The sequence below is a fragment of the Episyrphus balteatus genome, chromosome 1 (assembly GCF_945859705.1).
Source record: "Episyrphus balteatus chromosome 1, idEpiBalt1.1, whole genome shotgun sequence".
In the NCBI taxonomy this organism is placed as follows: domain Eukaryota; kingdom Metazoa; phylum Arthropoda; class Insecta; order Diptera; family Syrphidae; genus Episyrphus; species Episyrphus balteatus.
Genome location: NC_079134.1, coordinates 15,310,097 through 15,332,380, shown reverse-complemented (window position 1 = coordinate 15,332,380; position 22,284 = coordinate 15,310,097). Strand labels below are relative to the sequence as shown.

The 22,284-nt window shown below is 30.6% G+C and overlaps 1 protein-coding gene across 7 annotated transcripts in view; it reads right to left on the bottom strand.

Annotated features, from left to right (window-relative positions):
• Window positions 1–21,816, bottom strand: part of LOC129916788 (multidrug resistance-associated protein 1) — a 49,449-nt gene extending 27,633 nt beyond the window's left edge. For all 7 annotated transcript variants that reach the window (XM_055996943.1, XM_055996935.1, XM_055996978.1 and 4 more), the window contains exons 1-9: window positions 21,640–21,816; window positions 10,073–10,291; window positions 9,707–10,012; window positions 9,334–9,633; window positions 5,044–5,949; window positions 4,849–4,986; window positions 4,144–4,290; window positions 1,543–1,627; window positions 648–1,470 (exon numbers count right to left, since the gene is read on the bottom strand). In XM_055996943.1, coding sequence (XP_055852918.1) covers window positions 648–1,470; window positions 1,543–1,627; window positions 4,144–4,290; window positions 4,849–4,986; window positions 5,044–5,949; window positions 9,334–9,633; window positions 9,707–10,012; window positions 10,073–10,123 — 2,756 coding nt within the window. In that variant the 5' untranslated portion in view covers window positions 10,124–10,291; window positions 21,640–21,816. The remainder of the gene's footprint in view (window positions 1–647; window positions 1,471–1,542; window positions 1,628–4,143; window positions 4,291–4,848; window positions 4,987–5,043; window positions 5,950–9,333; window positions 9,634–9,706; window positions 10,013–10,072; window positions 10,292–21,639) is intronic.
• Window positions 21,817–22,284: the final 468 nt, after the last annotated feature.

Below are 22,284 nucleotides of genomic sequence, written 5' to 3'. Positions count from 1 at the left end.
AGCTGCATTAATTATGAATATTTCTTATAAAAAAACAAATGTTTATGAAAAAAAAGTTACACATACACCACAGTGACCGTTTAAGTTTACTGGGTGTTATTGTGTTTTCTTTGCTATTTTAAATAAAAGAAAGCAAAACCGAGAAGAAAAGGGTATAGGTCTTAGCTGTTGTTCTTGTAATACTATAGGGAAATAAAATAAGAAACCGCTAAAAATTAGCTTAAATATAGATAAGACTTTTTAGAGATGATACAAAATTCACAGGGCAAAAAATAAGGCTAAGTGATAAGTAATTGTTCTGGGCATAATAACCTGCGGATCAAGAATTCGGGTTGACTCATCGACAAATAAAGACAGTTTGCTTAACTCAGCGAAAATGTCGAAATATCTCCTCACTCTACCGAGCACCATATGAAGTAGAACAGCGCTTTGAATTCATTAACGATGTATTTACGGTCGAAACTTGAACAACGATAAATACAACGTAGGTAATGAATGCGTTTATGAAAGGTTAATATAACCCTAATGAAGAATAATTTTGCCTTCAAACTGATATCGATGAACAACATCATTTCAAATGTAAAAGGGAGAGGATGAGCTATGATGTAATTAGAAAAGTTACACTTAATACTATGCAGATTACTTACGCAGTTTCTGAAATACTTTCAGTCCTTGCTCGGCTGATAACTCGTTCCAATTTGCCCCTCAGTTCTTCAGATTGTACAGTTTTTTCAAGTTGTTCCTTGATCTCTTCCAATTCTTCTTCTTCTGCATTACTCTCAGTTAAATGTTGAATTAAGAAATCAGAGAAAGCTCCCTTTTTGTTCAACAATTCTGAATAAGTTCCATCTTCACTGACTTCACCATCCTTCAGAACATAAATATTATCGACCTTGGGCAAATAAGTGATTCCATGAGTAACCAAGACACGAGTTTTCTTAGCCAATAAACCAGTTGGTCCAATAACTTCTTCGAAAATATGTTTGCCCACATGTGCATCTACCGCACTCAAAGGATCATCCAGTAAATACAAATCTGAATCACTGTACACAGCTCTGGCAAGTGATATTCTTTGTTTTTGTCCACCTGACAAATTGATACCTTTCTCACCAATTTCTGTCTTATCACCAGCGGCCAACATTTGAATGTCAGCTCGTAAGGCACATGCGTCAATTACTTTTTGATACCGTTTACGATCGTATTCCTTGCCAAACAGGATATTATCACGTAATGTGGCATTTTGAATCCATGCTTGCTGTGGTACATAGGCAACTGATCCAACAGTATTTACACGACCATTTAATTTGTCCATTTCTCCTAGGAATGCTGATATCACAGAACTTTTACCAGAACCCACTGTACCCACAATAGCTACAAGGGTGTTCTTTTTAACTTCCATATTGATGTTTTTGAGAATTGCATTTTCATCACCCCAAGAAAATGTTCCATTTTGAATTAACATTGGATGAGCTATGGATGGGTACAAAAAAGAAAACATTATTTAAAAGGAAACAAAAAAAAAAAACAGAAAAACAAACTTACGGAATGTCTTATCGTGTCCCACACAATCGGGATCTAATTCTTCGCTGTTTAAGAATTTATTGATACGTTTCACAGAAACTTGAGTCTATTTAGAAAATACAATAATGAATTAGTATCAAATAGAAAGAAAAATCTTGTCAACAGAAAAAAAACATGCAAACCAGGAAGAAGACAAAAAACCTTAGCTTATGCTTAAATGATTTAATTTGATGTAAATATTTGACTGTCTTGTGTATTTGGACAGTTTTTTTTTGTTGTTTTTAAATTAATAACATGAATAATGAACTTGTTAGAAAATATATCATTAAAATGCCTTAACCATATTAGCTATAATGATTAATCACGAAAATTTTATGAAATTGAGTTCATGTTTGTAATTTTATTAAGTATTTTAATGAAATGAGAATGTTGCAGTTCCAGATTTTTAATTTTGTTGGTTTATATTATTTACCAAATTATTTCGAATTTTGAAAGATTCATAAGTCACCACACATTTTCATTTTTGTAAAAAAAAAGCCAAAGTTGAGGGTCTGTAATGCATCCTTAAGATTTTATTTTTGAAATAAAATTAATTATAAAATCACTTCTTATTACAACTTCAAAAACAGTTTAAATAAGAAAAATATACAAAAAGGAATTCAATTTTAGGAGCTATACAACAAAGAAATAAGAACGGAAAAATTGAAAAATTCAAATGGCTGCAAAGGTAAAAAAAAGTGTTTTTAATCACATATCCGGAACAAGATCTAAAACTGATTTCAACTAATTCAGGGGGATGAATTGGCTATGGATATGATTCGCTTGAGTGTAAAAATCCTAGCAACTTTTCTTAACGTAGTATTATGAATGTTGGATGATTAGTTATTCATAATGAGGGCCTTAATTTTATTAAACGGTTTATCTGCCAAGTGGATCCTAAGGATTTTACCAGAGTTCGTTTAAACGACAAAAAAAATTCTTGAGTTATTGATCATCGTTTCTAGATCATGACCTCAAAACCAAACTCGGAGCAAATAATATGATACTTTCGTCATTGGTCGAAAAATTCAATTCGCTATGTTTAAATGCCAGTTGGTATGTAAGGTTTAAAAGTGCTTGTAAGAGCACCAAAGATGCATCCTGCGCTGGAAGGCCAAAAGATGTACTTAATTAATTTTGAAACTATGTCTTCAAGTCTTCAAAATCTTTTTGGAAAATCGGAAAATTAATGATCGGACGGAATTTGATCATTCATTTTGGTATAAAATTTTATTTTGTACATATTAACATAAGCAGTTTCTAAAAAAAAAATTAATAAAATTCAGAAAAAGATTTCTTTTTATTTACAAATTTACTACGGACAATACCTATTTAGCTATCGTCAAATTATAATCCAAGCACAATCGTTTTTATATTGATAATCATGAAACGGAAAGCAAAAGCAACGATTTCATTTGCGACGAAAGTGATTTATGAAGTCACGGAAATTAGAAACATAATCGTCTTTTGAGGAAATGCATATATGGAAATAAGTGATATTACCAATTTGATTGCTCTTCCAGAATGCTTTTCCGATTAAAAAAGTAAAATGCATGGAGTAATTTTTTGTATGAACATAAATCTTTATCCCGTGAAGAAATAGTGGTTCAAATTACTTCTTGTATTTGTTCAATAGCTTGAAAACATTTATTTTTATAAGTAAAACGCAGTTTCTACAGGAAATAATTAAAATATGTTTTAAATGTTCTACATGTAAGGTTTGAAGGTAATTCTGCTTTTAATCTCGTAAAGGCCCTAACCATAAAATTTTCGATTTTGATTTTTTTGCATATTCTCATTCATTTTTTTAGCCTAGGTCTTTAAATAAGTCAGAAAATTCTAAATGTTTTTTTTAATTTTTTTCATTTTTAATATGCAAATTGCAATATTGGATTTTGTATTTCCCTCTAGAAACTCAAAAGTATGAAAAATGTAGTTAGGGCCTTTACGAGATTTTGGGCAGCATTGTACTATTGGAGTGTTAAATAAAGTGTTTCAAACTTTATGCCTTCTAAATCACTGCTTCTTCCTACGGAGGAAACCTAAAAATAATTATAGTCCTAAAAGGATTCCGAACCTATCGATGTTTCAAATTTTTAAATTTAAGGGCAAGACTTAAGTGACAAAGTGAAGACGTATGAAATACAGAATAATAGACAAGAAAGGTGTCAATTATCATGACAACTCCTATCTATTTCAATACATGTCTTCATATTGATAGCGCCAATTGAGATTCAAGTGTTAATACAATAGAACAGTCAGATTTGACATGAAGATTTTCTTATCATAATTCAAGAAATTTACAACCAAATCATATAAGTCCGTCTAAAACTGACAATTTCTATCAGACCATTTATATTTTTGTTGAGCAACTTAAGCTTATAGACTTTTATAGACAACTTTATATACAACAAATCTTAAGAATTATATCTTGTCAATTTTAAAAATTGGCTATATTTTTTTTTTATAAACATAAATGTACACAAAAAGTTAGAAACACAAAGACAAAAAACAAACAAGACAAAAGAACATAACAAAAAACACAACAAGAATAAAAATTGTGTTGTTTTTTTGTAAACTTACTTGAACTAAATTCGTTATCAACATGGGTAACATAGCTAATGGAAAACGCAAAATGTTGAATAATGATAATGAAACAAAAGCTGTTGATGGATCGAGTACGTTTTTTTCATCGATCAATACATATGTTGCAAATGTTACCAATGAAACCTATAATAAAAACGAGAGAGAGGGAAGAAATAGATATTTATGATAGAGAAATAAATAAATGTGTTGTTAAAATATTATTTGAAAAAAAAAAAAATGTATGACTAAATATCCAAGTTATTAGAAGAAGATGTCCCTTTTCGATGCTTCCGTTTGTTAACCTTTTAAAAATTGTGGTTTGTTTTTCTCTCAAACTTTACAATCAGTCTGTGATTGTTGTTTTTTGAGAAATATTTTTCGATAAAATGATATTCGTCGAATGGTAAAGTTAGATTTCCTCAACCAAATCCAATACTTTGTTGTTGTGGTGGTTTTACCTCAACAATATCAACCATAAGCATTGGTAAAGTTGTCAATGGCAATTTCAATGCTTCAAACAGTGTAAATCCTACAAAAACTTTTTCTGCTGTAAGATAATTCTCGTCGTCGATTAACACGTAACAAGAGAATGTCACCAATGAAACCTTTTTTTTATAGTAAAATAATTAATAAAATTCTCCACCTTTATTCTGAAAAGAAACAAAAACACAAGAAACACTGTCCTCGAAATATGGTTCTTACCAAAAATGGAGCACAAGACCATAAGAAAGATGTTCCGGCACTCAAGTAAGCAGCCGATTTTAGAGTTTCAATTTCTTTGTCACGAATTTCTAGAACCTGTTCTTCGAAACTTGGTTCCCAAGCGTATAGTTTCAACACCTTTAAAGAACATATAATCATTAAAACGTACTAAAACTGATTTTATAATTTTCATACCTTAATTCCACCCAAAACTTCATTCATCAATTTAACACGATCATCCTTGTACTTCATTTGTTTGACTTGTAGAATTTTAATACGATTGGCAATAACACCATTAATTGGAATCAATATGATCATAACAGCTAAACCAGCTAGAACTGAAATTCCAAGTAGATTCCATAGGAAATAGAGAGCTAGTATAATTTGCAATGGAGCTGACCACAACATATTCAGGTAAGTTGTCAATTCCATAAAACGTTGAGCATCCACAGCCATAAGATTGACAATTTCACCAACTGTTGATTCTTTTTTCGCTGCATTCGATATGATAAGTGCCTTCCGATAGATGGCATTAATCAAAGCAGTACGAATACGTAAACCAACAATGTACATCTTTTGGAAATATTGACCAAGGAAGAATGTCTGCAAAGCGGCACAAATAAACAATAAGATGGCATAGAATATACCTTTCCATTCGGGTTCAGTTATTTTTTCCGGATCGGATTTGTGTTCAACATAATTGATAATCCATCCAAGAATTTGTGGTGATGCGAAAGTCAACATATCAGATACTAATTTTAAGAATGATCCAAACAGGAAAATTCCACCGAATGATTTAACAATTGGTGGCATAATAGATGCAAAGCCTTTAGTTTTTGATCCATGTGGGTTTTCAAATGTTACATTTCCATTGCTAAATTGAGCTTTTGGGGCACGATTTTCAACTGAATAGTTTTTGCGAACATTTTTATTCCAGTGTTTGGCGAAAATTGGCATTACTTCTTTGGAACTTTCTTGTGGACGCAAATCCCAGAGATCTTTTTCTTCGAGAGGCTTGCGATAGCCGAGCCAGGCCATTTTGTCGAACCATGAGTATGTGACGCGGGATAAGAAACTTGCGGACAGTTCGGGAATTTCTTTCTGAAAATTAGAAACCATAAATATTAATCTTCAATTCATTGAACATAATCGTCATTTAATGGCAAACACAGCAATTCACAAGGAAACATTTTTTGAGAAATAAAAACAAACAAAATAAAATGCACGACTGGGTCGCACGTACTTGCTCTTGTGGTTTAAAGCATCTTTATCTTAAATATCTATTGGAAATTTAAGATTTTGTGAAGAAAAAAAAAAAAATAAAAACAAAAAAAAAATCGAAAGTTAAAAAAATTCAATTTTTTAAAAATTTTTTGAAAAACTTTTTTTTTAAATTTTTTTTTACATTTTACACTTCAATACCTATGATGTCTGTAAATTTTGAAAAAATTGACTTATGCTTTGATGAAATATATCGACTTAAAAAACATTTCAATTTTTGAAAAACGGCAACGCCATATTTCCGCTCTTGGCATTTTTTGAGAAAAACTAAAAACGCAGTTTTATTGGAATCAATAAGAGTACTGCGCACACCAAATTTAAACGAAATCGTTAGAGCCGTTTTCGAGAAATTTGAAATACCTCGAAAACGTTATATGGGAGATATGCGTTAAATTAGAGATATTAAAAAAATAAAAAAAACGGACCTAGGGAATTACGTAAAAATCATCTGTACCAAGTTTCAAGCAAATCCATCCACCCGTTTAGGCCCTAGCTCGATGTACAGATGGACGCACAGACGCACAGACGCACAGACGCACAGACGCACAGACGCACAGACCGACGGACGGCATGACGAAAACTACTTTTTTGATCTTCTCCATCATCGTAATGTTGGTTTTGATTAAAACCTCGATTTTTTTTTTCTACACGAAACCAATACTTGCCCTATAGAGCAAGTAAAAAGAACTAAGATAAGATGCACTTTCTAATGGCAAAGATATTTTGAAGTCCTTGTCAATTCCTCGCAAAAATACAAGATGCTAAAGCTAGGTTCGAGACAAGTTTCAAACTTTCTCATTAAATATCTTCTCTTTTTTGCATGTTGTTAGGCTACCAGAAAATAATCAACAAAACATTTTCAACCATTTTTTTTTTTCGCCAATCCCTGTAAAAAAGGTACCCAGTGCAAACTGCCTTGTTTTGTGGAGTTTAAGTTGTCTTTTTAAGGAATAACATTATCTCACATACTCGATTTCTTGTACATACATACTTTGTATGTATCGCCAAACGCGATGGAAAAAAAGCTTATATTTCTGCAGTTAGAGCAGTTTTATGGTGTTCCTTTTTTCTTGTTTGGTGAACTGATTTATGGCTCCAGTGTGGTTCCATTTCAATTTGGTCTAGTTCTGAATAAAGCAACCAAGAAAAAACCGTTATATAAGTTTCGATGGAAGTCGGATATTTTTTTTTTTTTTTTCATAAAAATTATTATATTCTGACCATATCTTGCATCAACACCAACATCAACTGCTTGTTTGAACAACCTGAACTTAATAAAACTTTAATTTACTTTTTATTTAATTCACTTCACACAGATCAGAAACAAACAGTTTTGTGAATGGAATTTTGTTTATTATAGCCTTCAAACAATTTTTCGTTTTTCTTTTATAAACTCTGAGTATGAACGGTACCCTGACAACTTTACATAGATCCTTTTTAAATGTTGAACACTTTTTCTGTACATGATTAACGATGTAACGCTGGTACAACAATGTACAACTTCAAGCCATTTTTCGCTAAAAATGTTTTTAAAAAAATTGGCAATTGGGGAAAACTGTTATTTAATGAATGAATTTTTATTTTTTGATTTCACATGTTCCAGCAACAAGTTATGAGGGACACCGCAACCCTACTTTTTTCCTAGCCACGTTGAAATAATTGCTGACATTGCCTTATTTTTTTAATATTTCTTCGTTTCATACTTAACCACATTTTTAGGACATTTTCAAGCTTATTTTCCAGTTTATCTCGTTGGGTCTTAAGGGCTCATGATATAGTTGATGCTCTAGAAGTTTCAAGAAAAACTCATTCAAAATAGCTAAATTATTAACACACAAAGACGGTAACGGAGAAGACTTGTAAGCGTCTTCTCCGTTACCGCTTTATCTGTAAATAATTTGGCTACATTTAATTAGTTTTTCGTGAAACTTTTTAAATATCAACTTTATCATGATGCCTTAAGACCTACCAAGTTTCAAGAAAAAAGATTGCTTCTTCAACGAGATAAACTAAAAACAAAGTCAATATGTCTTCTCCGTTAATTTGGAATGGCCATTGTCTAAGAGATCATAATTTGAATATTTGTAAAATTCCAATGGAATCCCGTTTATCTATATTTTTTTCACTAGAACCTATACGGCAACATGAACCTTTATGCCTCGTCGCTCTTGGCTGCATATATCCATTAGGAAATCTACGGAGAGGCTTCGGATAGAATTTAAACGTTTTTGCTTGTTCCTCCAGAGCCATAAATTTGCCTTTTCTCCAAATTCTCTTTTTCAACTCATACTGCTTTTTTATCAGATCACGCTTTACTTTATGGCACAATTCGCTAAATATCAATCAAATAAATATTGTTCTTTAAAAACCAGTTCAGTATTATCTTATCTTTTCCGCTTATCGTTCAATTCAATTAAAAGTCATAATAGAGAACTATCAAAATAAGCACTTTGACTTCCTACATAGTAGTTATCTTTTCCCAAATCTCAATCAATGTGGCAGCAGTTACCTATGATACTAAGCATTTACGTCCATTCTTCAATCGCTATGAAGGATTGCAATATAACTCATTATCAATCACTGATCAATGATATCGATGCCGTTGACAAGTTGAACGGATCTCTTGAATACAGTGTCTTCCGTATTTTTTTAAGTGCTGGAAGATAGGTTAAGATTTTGAGGCAAAGACGGATAGTTCGTAGACGAAAAAAAATATTATTTGAAAATGGGGTAATAGTGAGATGTAAGGCCGTTTTTAGAGCATCTACACGTAAGTGAAGAGCAGCAATCGAAGATTTGTTCTCAGGCTTGTATTTGTTTTCTAATGATTTTGATAGATTAGGAAATTAGATCTCAGATCAAAAATAAATGATCTTTTTAGCAAATAGAAGAGATTTTTTGTGTCAAATGGAAATTCACATTAGTGTTAGGGCGGATCTTAACAAACTTTTTTTATCTGCCATATCTCTTTATGGTGCCTTGCAGGCTGCTCCAAAAGGCAATATTTCCTGCGTATTACCTCGATTGTTTATGCTAACTTGCATTTTGCTTCTTAAACTAAGTACAGATGATAAACTTTCTGTAAAGTAGGGACTGGCACTAAACTTGCAACATAGAATCTAATAATCTTTTAACTTTTTTTTTATGTTTCCTTGTGAAGCTTCAAAACTAAACTTAGAAAATACTTTATTATATTAAACTTACCTTTGACCTAGTATACTTGGTCTCCCTGGGCATATTATCAGCAAAAAAGTTAAACACCAATATCGCAATAGAAATTGCAAAATAAATCATAAAACTTGTAAACCTATAATCTGCCCATGCATTTTGTTCTGTAGTGGCAGTGGCTTCTAAACTACCACCATGTCGATCATTATTATCTCTAATCTCCGTCCGGCATTGAGGAATAGCAAACAAAACTAAAAACAACCAAAACATAAACAAAGTTCCAGATGTTTGTACGCCAAATTTGCGATTCAACACAACCAACATTCCAGCTACCGCCTGTAAGCAAAAATTATAACCAAACAATCAATAAAATTTTGAATTTCACCACAAGAAAAAATGAGGCACTTACAAAAGTAAAGAATTTTATAACAGGTCCCCAAATATCAACTGGGAATATTACATTTTCTGTTGAACTTCTTGTAGTCAAAGCTTTAACAAAATCAACTACACAAAGTACTAACAAAGCAACATGTAATATAACTTTGGACAGATTTTTGAAATTCCATGGAATATTTCTATCTAAACTTGCACGCAAGTAATATAATTCTAGGAACATGAAAACCCACAAAAAGGCACATGGCACCCAAACTAAAATTGTTTGTTCAAAGCAGGGTGTAAAGTCGGGATCTTCTGTGTACCAAGTTCGATTTAGATTCTATAAGAAAAAGAGTGTTAATAAATTAGTTATTCTTTTTTGGAATTCAAGAAGACTTACCCAAAACTCAGAACCACAAAATGCGTCCATTGGACTGGTGTCATCTTCCATTGTGTTGATGAGATGTTGTCCGTTTTGTGGCCAGTTGTATCAATTAGTTATTTTGTTAATGGATTATTTATTTCTAATTGATTTAATGGACACGATATTTTTCCGAAATTTTTTGGCTACCAGCTAGTTGAATGGCAAAGAAAGGCTATGGACGGGCGGATGACAAGTCTGCAAACGAAAAAAAAAAAAATGACAGATGGTAAGTTCCAGGGATGGCATAAATTTTTGAAGCTGTAATCAGACTCATTGGGTGCGTTCACGTTCGCACAGATACCCTTTTGGGCTTTTAAGCCAAACGTCAGTGTCGAAGAAAAAAAAAACAGAAAAAAAAACTTTGACATTTCAATTTTGAGGAAAAGTGGCGTGTATTATGCATGTATGGTTTTGTTTTTCTCAGAATTGATTTGATTTGATTGGTTTGTTTTTACTTGTACCTACTTCTTTAATAAACAGTTATGATAGAAAGGAAAAAGACTAAGACAGATTGCTTAAAAGCCCAATCCAAGATACCTTAGTATCCGATACGTTTGTGAATACGAATCAGCTGTTCTTCAAATCTCCCATAAGATACACGAGAATCCAGGAATTTATAGGATACCTTTGGATTTTTTTGCTTGTCGACACATGTTTACGATCAGCTGAGATTTTATATGGGATTACAACAACACAAAGTTATCCGGATACCCTTGGATCGGTACGTGAACGCACCCAATTTGGTTCTGAGATTACCAAATATCTATTGGAAAATATTTATTGGTTCATTTTCATAATAGCTCTGGCCGGCATCACAGTAGGTACTGTGAATTTAACCAGGTCCAAGAGCCCATTAAATTTTTAACAGCTGAACATTTTTTATTCACCTCAATAGTGTCAAACATTTTACTCGGGGTTAACTATTTAACGCAATTCACACACGGCCTAAATTATCTTTGAAAATACTGATTTTTAAAATAGATTGAACTCCTGTGGAAGGTAAATAATAATTCACGACGATTAATCTAAGGCCGTGTGTGAATTGCGTCAAATAGTTAACACCGTGTAAAATTTTTGACACTATTGAGGTTAATAAAAAAAATTTCAGCTGTATGGATTAATGTTTAAAATTTTTTCTGCCTTTTTTCTGCCATGATGATTTTTTTAATAAAAAAAAAAAAAAAAACAAAACAAAACCATCTGCAAAAAAAATTAACCCGAATTTAACCAGGGGTCGAAATACGGCACACTATTACGATGATACTTTAACGTTTTGATTATTTCTGTCTCTATTTAATTATTAGAAAACGATAGGGACACATAGCAACCATTCGTTAACAAACGTATGCCGTAATTCGATCCCAGGTCCCAGAGCCCAATAAATTTTTAACAGCTGAACATTTTTTCTTCACCTTAATAGCGGCAAAAATTTTACACGGGCTTAACTATTTAACGCAATTCACACATGGCCTAAAGACTGGATCAAATAAAGTGAATTTCATGTTTTCATTTCATTTTCATTGATGAAATTTTTTTACTATACGACTATACCTAATCTTAAAGTAAAAACAGTCATACCTCATACACTTTTGTAGTTGAAAGTATATTTTACTCTTCGTAATGAAAATATTGCTACAGGTAAAATATATAGGTAAAATATATTTCTTCCTTAAATTACTTCATGGAGGCAAGAAATGTTTAATACCTACGTAATGTAAATTTTATTAAAAATCTAGAGGTTTTTACTTTAATTACGTCACATGAAGTAAAAAATACTAGATTCATTTTTCGCCTTGTAGGCACTGAAGTTAAGGTATTGGGTGAGTTCGTAGGTACATTATTACATTTTCGAAATCAATTTGTGCCAATTAGGTTAAAATTAATGAGGTTTTCGATTTATATTGATATTCTTACGAAAAACAGTTCTAAGATCATTTCGTAAGTTTTATCGACATTTTTTGTTAAAAAACTTTTTATACGAAAAAAAATAATTATGTGACTTCGGAGATATTAAAAATTAATGTAAATATACTGCTTTTAATACCTAAGATTCATTTATATTTTACCGTTACACCTTTTGCATAAATTAATAAATATTTGTGTTACGCACAGTTTGGCATTTTGTTCTCTGCTTTGTGCATTACCTACATCTGTTAGCCTTCCATAATTGAACCAGATTAGAATTCTTAATCGTTAAACCTAGAAAGGTTTACCCAGCGCCAAGATTTGTTTACAAACGTGTTGCAAAAAGGAAATCAATTATTCATAAAGTGTATATTATCACTAGGTGTGATAATTCGAATGACTTTAAGTTTCATTTTCGTTATGTTTCCATACTTGCAGTTTGGCTGCTATTTATTCCGTCAATTTCATTATAATCTTTGAATGACTATTTACCTACATATGTATTTTATTTAAAAATTTAACTGTTCTCTTTGCTTTGTAAGCAAGTATTTAAAAAAAAAGTTACGCATACACCATAGTGACCGTTTGTTGTAGTAGTGACAAAAGTAAGATTAGAGATAAATGAGGCTGTTTCTTCATCTCACAGAAATTAAGGAAGCTCCATGAAATCATAAAATAAAAATTAATTAAAAAATAAACAAAATTCCTCACAAAACTACAGCAATCTGTTGCTGTATGTAGTCATAGTGTTTTAAAAGTGATTTGACTCACTTTCATTTTAAAGTAATGCTCAAGGTGCCGGTGACTCTCTGAAGTACCTCAATTTTGAATAATTTTGAACTTAAAACAAAAATCTGATTTCAGCTATTCTATGATTTTTTTTTGTAAACTTATGATAGTTAAGATAAAAACACAAACAAATATTGATAAGACAAAGATATTTAAATTGTTTTCAAAACAATTAATTTTGATTAAAATAATCGTGCACACAAAATTATTCTACTAGTTAGTCTTACTTAATCAGTATATTGACATATTATTTAAGCAAAAGGCTTTATCTTATTTCCCACTATCGAAATCTATTTTTTTTTTAATTACCTGTCTATAATGTTTCGCTTTTTTTTTATTAAAACACCTATAAAAATATAATTGTATTCTAAAATACCGGAATGGTTTTGTCGGGTATACCAAAACCGGTAACATATCAATCAAAAAAAAATGTACCTACACTTTTTTGGCAAACTTAACCTAACTTTTCGACTTTTTTTTTTGTTTGTTAAGGTCTAAACAAAGTTTGAATTTTGTATACTTTTAGCTTTATAATTTCACATCAATGAACTTATTGCTTAGAAAAAGGCAAAGATACAGATAATCTTTTTATACATTTTAATACAATTTCAATACAAAAAAATATCAGCTATTATTCTGATAAATAATAGAAATATATCTGAACCTAAAGGAAATTAATTCATTTTTGTATGATTCATTATTGTAGATATGTAAAACAAAACAAAAATCACACAAAAAACATTTTCTAAACTCTGAAACAACGTAATCTTAAATTTTGTTGTTGTATGTAAATACAATTGAATAAAATCATTGATCAGAAAAAAAAAGAAAACAATTAATGATTGATCTAGTTTCCATTCATTATCTCTCAATTTATTATATTACTCATCGAAGAAAGAGAATCTCACAGTGAAAAAAAAGATCTTCACAATTTTACACAAAACACAACCCAACAAAAATGCTATTCAATTGGCATTAATCAACAATTTCAATTAAATTGTAATCAAACTCAAAACTAAATAAAAAAATCTATACGCACACAAATTTACATACCGCATCGTCGTGATGCTGATGAATTCTCAAATTTATTCATTTAATTTTTTTTTTTCAACACACCAACGAGTTGGCGGTAAAATAGCTAAACAAAAAACCAGACAATTCACAATAGAAACATTAGGGTGTAGGCACTTTGCTAGCCGGTCATTCTGGTTAGATGGTCCAAGGTGAAGATTCTTAGCCAAGTTAGCATCGCAAAACTCGTGCTAGAAGATTTTAATAATCGAAAATCTTGTTTTATGTATTTTTTAATAATCCATTTGGCTATTATTTCTAATTAAGGTATACAAAATTAACAAATCGTATAGGAATGTGTTTGTAACCAGTTTTTATTTTAGCCTAAAAGAAAAACTACTTTGATGTTGTATAACTCTATTGGCATAGAAGGTATTAGTACTAAACTATAATTGTTTGAGAGTTATTTTGTAATTATTTTTAATTTAATGTATAAACTATCCGGAAGCTTCAAAGTTACATTAATAAAGTCTGACTAAGCAAATTTAATGATTACACCTAAAGCTTTTTTAATTTACAAAAAATTGTAACTTTGTACATGGACACACTGAAAAACCATCAATTTATAATAATAAACTAACGAACAAAAAATCAAGGTAAACCGGAAAATTGGGCTTAATCACTATTTGATAATAGTTTTTTTTTTTTTATATTAATCAAACAACTTCATTCTTTTTCTTACACACATGCAAACAGTGTATAGTAGCTGACTATAAATAAACTTTATTATTTTATTGTTTTGTTGATAGCTTTAATTGCTCTTATCAAATTTAATACTTGAATGCTACGCAAATGGAAGAAATGTATAATCTTTGTTTACTTCAGTCAATCAAAAATAAAAAAAGAAAAACTTACTTGCATTTGGCACAATTGTTTACTTTATTCTCAGGTATAGAGGACAGATCACGGATGCACAGATATCATCATGTGTATTGTGTATTAGCTTTTGATTAGAGTGTTCGTTATGAAATTATTAATTTTTCATAATTACATATTTATATGAATTTGCATATGAATAATTGTCATACATTTTGTTGATTTATTATTAAAGGGAGAAAAGATATACGAAAATGTATGCATGTATTCTTCTTTAAGCCGTGCAAATGGTACCGGTTTTTCAGTCATGCTTTTAGAACAGTTTTGGGTTCTTTATTGAATTCCCAAACTTTGCTTATTATAGGTTTTTATACACAATAAGATACGATTACGATACAGTAACAATTAGCTTAAGTTTTCGACGATTTTCATTTATCACGGCACCATCTATATTATTAAGAAAAAAGTATAAAGCTGGTTGGAAAACGAATAAAAAAAGAAATTGAAAATTTAAAAAAAAAAATTGAAATGGGACTCTAATATTTTATTAAATTGGGGTTGAAAAATATAGGTATTCAAAATCATTGGGATAAATGTTCCTACTTTTTTACGCAACTATGCAAAGCCAAAGAGGGTGTGACTAGAGATTGCAATCCCGGGATTCGGGATCCCGGGATGCTGACCCATTTTTTGATCCCGAAAATCCCGGGATTATAGCTCTCCAATCCCGGGATTTTTGGGATTGGTGGCTAAATATTCGCATTCAAAAAATGACACAATTCTGCAAAAATATGTAGAAAAGGAACATGGGAAATAACTTTCCTTATTACTTTATTGCAAAACAAGGAGGAATAGGAATAGCTTTCAAAAATCGCTTATCTGCAAAAATATGTAGAAAAGGAACATGGGAAATAACTTTCCTTATTACTTTATTGCAAAACAAGGAGGAATAGGAATAGCCTTCAAAAATCGCTTATCGATCTGAATTATCTGAATTAATTTTCGAAAACACAAGCCCAGAAATAAGAAATTTATTTTTGAGTCCTAACAAAATAAAATAAAGCAAATTACATCAAACGTGTGGGTGCTGTCAGTATTCAGGAAAATGAACCTTTTGCTGTTCCAAGCTGCGAAGAGCATCTTTCCTTGAAAGAAAAATTAGAAAATGAAATAAAAATAGTCTCAAAAACATAGGACCCCACCAAAATATAGAAGCAGCTGATGAAATGAGAGATGTTTTGAAGACGGGATAAGAGGAAAATACTTAGAGCAGGCACATAAATAAATTAATTAACGAGTATTGAAACCGAGCTGCTTTAAGTTTTGGAACAAAATTTAGAAGCTGACTTGCAGACAAAACATTGGATGCTTTGCTTTTTATTCCATTTTATTATAAAAATAATTCCAAATGTGATTTATTAACACTAAATTGTTAATGTATTATTTAATGTTAATTAAATATTTATTTATTATTTTAAGTACTTCTTAACTAAACTTCATTCAGTTTGTACTTTGTACACTGAATTAATTTTGAATTAATGTTTGGAGTACATATTTTATTCCAGTAGGAATATTTTATTTCATTAGGAATATTTTTTAGTTTTTGTTAGGTATATTGTTTTTGTTTTACTTGTTTTGTTTGTTTTTTTATGAAGAATGTATTTTTTTATACTTTGTTCGTTCAATAATAAAAAATAATCCATAAAACTTGTTTTTTTTGGCTCTCAAATTGAGTCTGAAAATATTTTTCAAATCCCGGGACTATCCCGGGATCCCGGGATTCAATTTTTCAAATCCCGAAATCCCGGGATCGGAAAATCATCCCGGGATTGCAATCTCTAGGTGTGACATAAGTTCATGTACTGTTTCATTAAAGGTTCTGTACTACTATTTCTATTTTGACAAATGAGGTTTCCTTGGCGCCTCTATACATTTTTATTATTATTTTTCTGATAACTTTCACCACCTACCCTATCTACCGTTTTCGTTTCGACGTTAACTTTTGGGACACCCTGTATAGGTAATCATTTTGCTTTAAAACTTTGCTTTCCCAGCATTAATTCTTGAACAACAATAATATAGAGGTAATAATGACGAACTGCAAATGAACGTATTTTGAGCAGTTTTTCTTCTTTCTTCTTCTTTCTTGAACTATATATTAAAGAACCAATAATATTATTTTACAAGCTTCTTAAACTTTCATATAGCATTTTATCTTATTTAATGCAGATTAATCTGTTTATATGTAAATTGAAGTATTTGTTACTAAGAATCTGTGTATTATAATACTCTTTCATTGAAGTGGGTCACTGGGGTGGTTTGTAACGTTCATATTTAAAATTTTTAATTAATAATGTCTTCAAACAAACGCAAACAAAATTTGAAAACTTCTTATACAAAAAACGATTTTTAATTTTTTTTGATTTTTTTCTAAAAATTAAGTTTATTGTTATTTAGTCAAAGAATTTTATAAAAAAGGTCAACATTTTAAGAAAAAAAAATCGAAAATCGTGTATGTAAAAATTTTCTTACATTTTTTGCAGAAAAAATTAGGTATGCAATTTTTAAGAAAATATTTATCAGCAGTTAAAAATTATATTAAAAAAAAAAATCATCTACCGGTTTTTAAAAAATTGGGTTTTCAAATATACAGTAGCGAGCAAAAAAAATGCAAACAATAAAAACATTTGCATTTTTTTGTTCGTCTAAAAACCCATATTTAGGTAGACTTTTGACCAAATAATGGTTTTGGAGTAAAATATTCCACAAATTGACTCTGTTTAATGAAAATAAAACAGTTTCAATATGCCAAATTTGGCAACTTAGTTCTTGTTCAAAACTCTTTAAACCTCTTTCGTTTGCATTTTTTTTGCTCGCTACTGTATAATAAAATGCACGACTGGGGTCGCACGTACTTGCTCTTGCAGTTCAAAGCACTTTTATGTTAGTTTACTTGTAGATTTTGCGAACTGCCTCTATATAACTTTTTAAGAAATTTTGTTGAGGTTGGGGAAGAGCCGACATTTAGGGCAAATGTTTTTAATATGAACAATTTTTTTTTTTTTTTGACTTTTTTTAGAAAAAATAAAAAAGCAGTTTTATTGCAACTTTGAATATTATGTCTGCAAAGTTTAATCAAAATCGTTAGAGCCGTTTTCGAGTACACTTTCTAAGCGAGATATAAAAAAACAAAAAAACCCAACTTTCAGAATTACATAAAAATCATCTGTACCAAATTTGAAGAAATTCCGTTCACCCGTTTAGGCTGTGGAAATGTGTACAGATGGACGTACAGACGCACAGACGCACAGACGCACGGACGGAATTGCGAGACCCACTTTTTTGGAATTCTCCATCATCGTAATGTTGGTTTTGATTAAAACCTCAAATTTTTTTTCGACACGAAACCAATACTTGCCCTATTGAGCAAGTAAAAAAAAAATTTTACACTGTATGACAAAAAAACTGCAATGCAAAGTTCTGTATTTATGTATTACAAAATTCTTTTTGATAATATACTGTGCGCACTTTTTTAAATTATCAAAACGATATTTCATTTTTGAAGAACAGGTTATCTTTTTAATTTAACCCAACTAAACTAACCTTAAATAATTGCAGTTTCAAAGTTTATGATTCTTTGGAATTTTGCAGATTAACAGTCATATTCATAGTCATATTTTAGATTATCTATGAAAAAGAAAAACTTCAATTTTTCTTAGAAGCGACGAAATCACAAACTTATGACAGAACTATGAATAGAATATGGAACAGTATTTTGTTTTCCCAAAGTATTTCAAGATAGAGAGTTTTGAAAAACACTAATACGACCAGCTCCCGGTTTAGAGCCCTCTTTTTAATGCAAAAATAAAGTTTAGCTTATAATTTACTCATCAATGAATAAACTCTGATTATATTTTTCCTACCCTTTTAATTTATTTATTTATTTCAAATCGTTAAATACTAACGTGAATATACTTATACATACATATATACATAATACTCAAATCTAAATTAATTATTCTAAGCTATTGAAAAACATAGTTTTGAACTTAATGCATTTAAAATTGTCATTTACAGGCTCGATACAAAAGTAAAGTTTATTGAATATTATTATCAATTGATTGAGGGGCTATTTGCACCATAGTTCGATCTACTAAAAATAAGGCACAATGGTTGGCGTAACCTTATACTTGTGCGACTGTAACTGAAATTTAACCGACTTAGAACCGATGGGGATGACATTGACCCATTAATAATTCCAACAATAAAACAAAACTGCAAATACTTTCTATGGTCAGTAAGTGAAGGAAGATTAATTAATCTGAGTCTTTGAGAGTAAGGGGGCAGTAAATTATCATGTGACCAAGGAAGAAAACGAAGACAGAATCGCGAAAACCTTCTCTGAATTGCTTCAAGTCTTGTTATATGAGTGGTATAGTAAGGTGATCACACTACACAGCTATATTCGAGTATTGGTCTTACAAAAGCAACAAAGAGCAATTTTAGCACATAAGGGTCGCGGAAATCGCGAGCAAATCTCTTTATAAATCCTAGTATTTTATTAGCTTTTTTAATAATGTAGTTTAAATGATCTATAAATGTTAGCTCAGGATCAAGAATAACTCCTAAGTCTGAAAACACGGGGACTTTACTTAAGTGACATGAATCAAACGAATAATTAAAAACAAACGGGACTTTTTTGCGTGTAAAACTCATAGTTTTACACTTGTCGACATTAAGAACAAGACGATTTTTATTGCACCATTCCCTAAATAAAATTATGTCTACTTGCAACAGTAAACAGTCAGAAGTACATTTAATACTTTTGAAAAGCTTAATGTCATCAGCATAAATAAGGACGGACGAATTTTTAATGATCGAAACCAAGTCATTTATAAATAAAATAAATAAAATTGTGCCTAAATGGCTGCCCTGAGGAACACCTGAATTGACAACAAATTGTTAGCCTTTTCTACATGCATTTTCTAGACAACAAAAAATAACGACTCATTGAATCGATTAGCTAAGCCCTACATTACTCATGATTGCAAAAGTGACACTTAACATATTTGATTAGATATTAGTACAATGTACAGTACAGTGTACAAGTGTACATTGAATACACTCTTCAGGTAGGTAGATGTTAAGTGTTACGAGTTACAACTTAAATCCTCTCATTAAAGAACTTTGCATTGACAGTAAACTTATGCTTAGATCTTTAATTGCTTATTTGATCTATTCATACGAGTACATTGCGAATCTTAAATAATATTTTTTGTTGTTAAATCATTGGGATAAATGATTTGAAACAGCTGACTTAAAATTCTTTCTAACAAGCCCCTCAGCAATTTAAATTGTAACAACAAGCACGTGTGACTAGTCAATTTATTGTTGCTATAAAGTTACAAATAGGCAGTCCAAGAAATCCTTTAACCATCATAAACTAAAGTTGTCTCGCAAGTTCTATACCGTTGTATTGTTTTAATTTTTCCCAGAACAAATTGAATTGCTTTTAAAAGTCATTGCAATTTATTATAAACTGCTCATGATGTAACAAACTTTCAATTAAGTCATATCATAGGGTAGAGTTGCCTATTTTCGTCCGTCTCCAGTTTCCGGCCACCTTTCGAAAAATCGTTATAACTAGTGAATTCGAAGGGGTTTATTCCAAATTTTCGCTCGTATGCTGTTCTAACAAATAAGAGAACAGCATAATAGTAAAATTTTGGAATAAACCCTATGAAATCCATAGTTAAAACGATTTTCCGAAAGGTGGCCGGAAACTGGAGACGGCCGAAAATAGGCAACTCTACCCTAGTTATTATCAAACTTAAAAACTTCATCAATGCACGTTTCATAGTTGTTATTTGGAATATTCATTTTGAAGTGGATGTTATTCTCTTATTATGAACAAAATAGTTATCATTATTTGTCATTAGAGATTTTTTTCCTATACCTTTTGAAAAAATGTATAAGCTTGACATTAATTAAGCTAGCGATATACTTACAAGTAATACAGCTTACCAAAATAAGAGTTTAAAACAGACTATGATAAATATTAAATGGAGAAAGTATAACACACCCACAATATAACTAACTATACACAACGGAAGTAGTTATAACATTGGCACGAATTTGGTCAAAAAAGATCACAAAATGAACAAAATTTGATGGAGGGTTTATTTTATAGTAAATTATAGTTAAATGGAAATTCGTTGAACCGTCACTTGTCAAGTAATCACTTATTATTTCACAAAATTATAATTTGTCACTTCAAGGAAACAAAAAGATGGAGGATAATAGTGTCGGTCTATAATAAAACCGATACTACTTTTGTTAAAGCTTATAGATAGGTTCTTATCTTTTGTATAATGATGTTTACACGAGTAGAGATAGTGAAGATAGTGGAATAATATTAATACACTATTCTCACTCTTTGGAGTAATTAATAATTTCACCATATACAAAACACATACCACGCGTTTTATTGAAAGCTAAACAATCATAACGATAAACAATTCGCACACAAATACAATCCAACTTAAATCAATTTGCATATTGTTGGAAGATTAGTGATATCTTTTTTATAAAATGATATTCATTTCTGTTGTTTAAGATAAAATAAGATTACACCACTCACATTTAAGCTTATACAAGAGATTTGGCTCAAAACAAAAAAAAAAAAACTTCACTTTATAAAGCCCAACTGAATCTTAAATTTCTCTTAAACACTAAAAACCATAGAAGAGAGGGAAGAGGAGAGGTCTAAAACTTGCAAAACCACTTAACCGAATAATATTTCTCTCGACCATTTAGTGACCTTAAAGACTTCTTTTTTTTGCTTTCAAAGAACAAAGTTCACACTTTCTTTGAACTTAATTTGGGTTAACTTCAAAAACCACTTATATATCTTTTGGTTTAGGTTATGATTTGGTTTTATTTTTGATTTCGCACGCACTTACTTGTTGTTTTTATAATTTACTCTTAAAAGATATTTGCAAAGTAAAAAAAAAAAAACACTATTATTCTCTCTTAAATGAGAGATGATTTTTGATTAGATTTAGTACTGGGAGTTTTCGAAAAAGCAAGAATAGAATATAACCATCCGCCACGATCGGCTTCCATAAACCAACTAAATATTGTAGAAGCTTACATAGTTGAGTATGTCTCTACTTTCTATGAATGATCTAGTAGCAGAGGCTAGAGGAGAGGCTAGACGAGGAGCTAAAGCCAACAGAGATATCTACAAAGTATCGTGTATATTGGCAGACAATCTTTTATTCATTGTTGTTTTGTTTTAGAGAAGGTTCTAAGAGGGGGTGATATCAATCTCTAACACAAATAAATAAAGAAAAAAAAAAAACAAATTAAAAGCTATTGGGTTCCTCCTATAATATAATTCCCATCTCTAGTGTCTCGGAAACTATTTGAAGTATCTGAAGTGGCGCAAACATGACTTGGCGAATTTTTTGTGGATATCTTTATTTTAATTATGTATATTTATTTTTTTTTTGTGTAAAATATAATTTACATTTCAAATAAAAAATGAGGTATACAGTGAGTTGCGGGTTAATTGATTTTTTTTTTAAAGAAAATAGATAGTATGG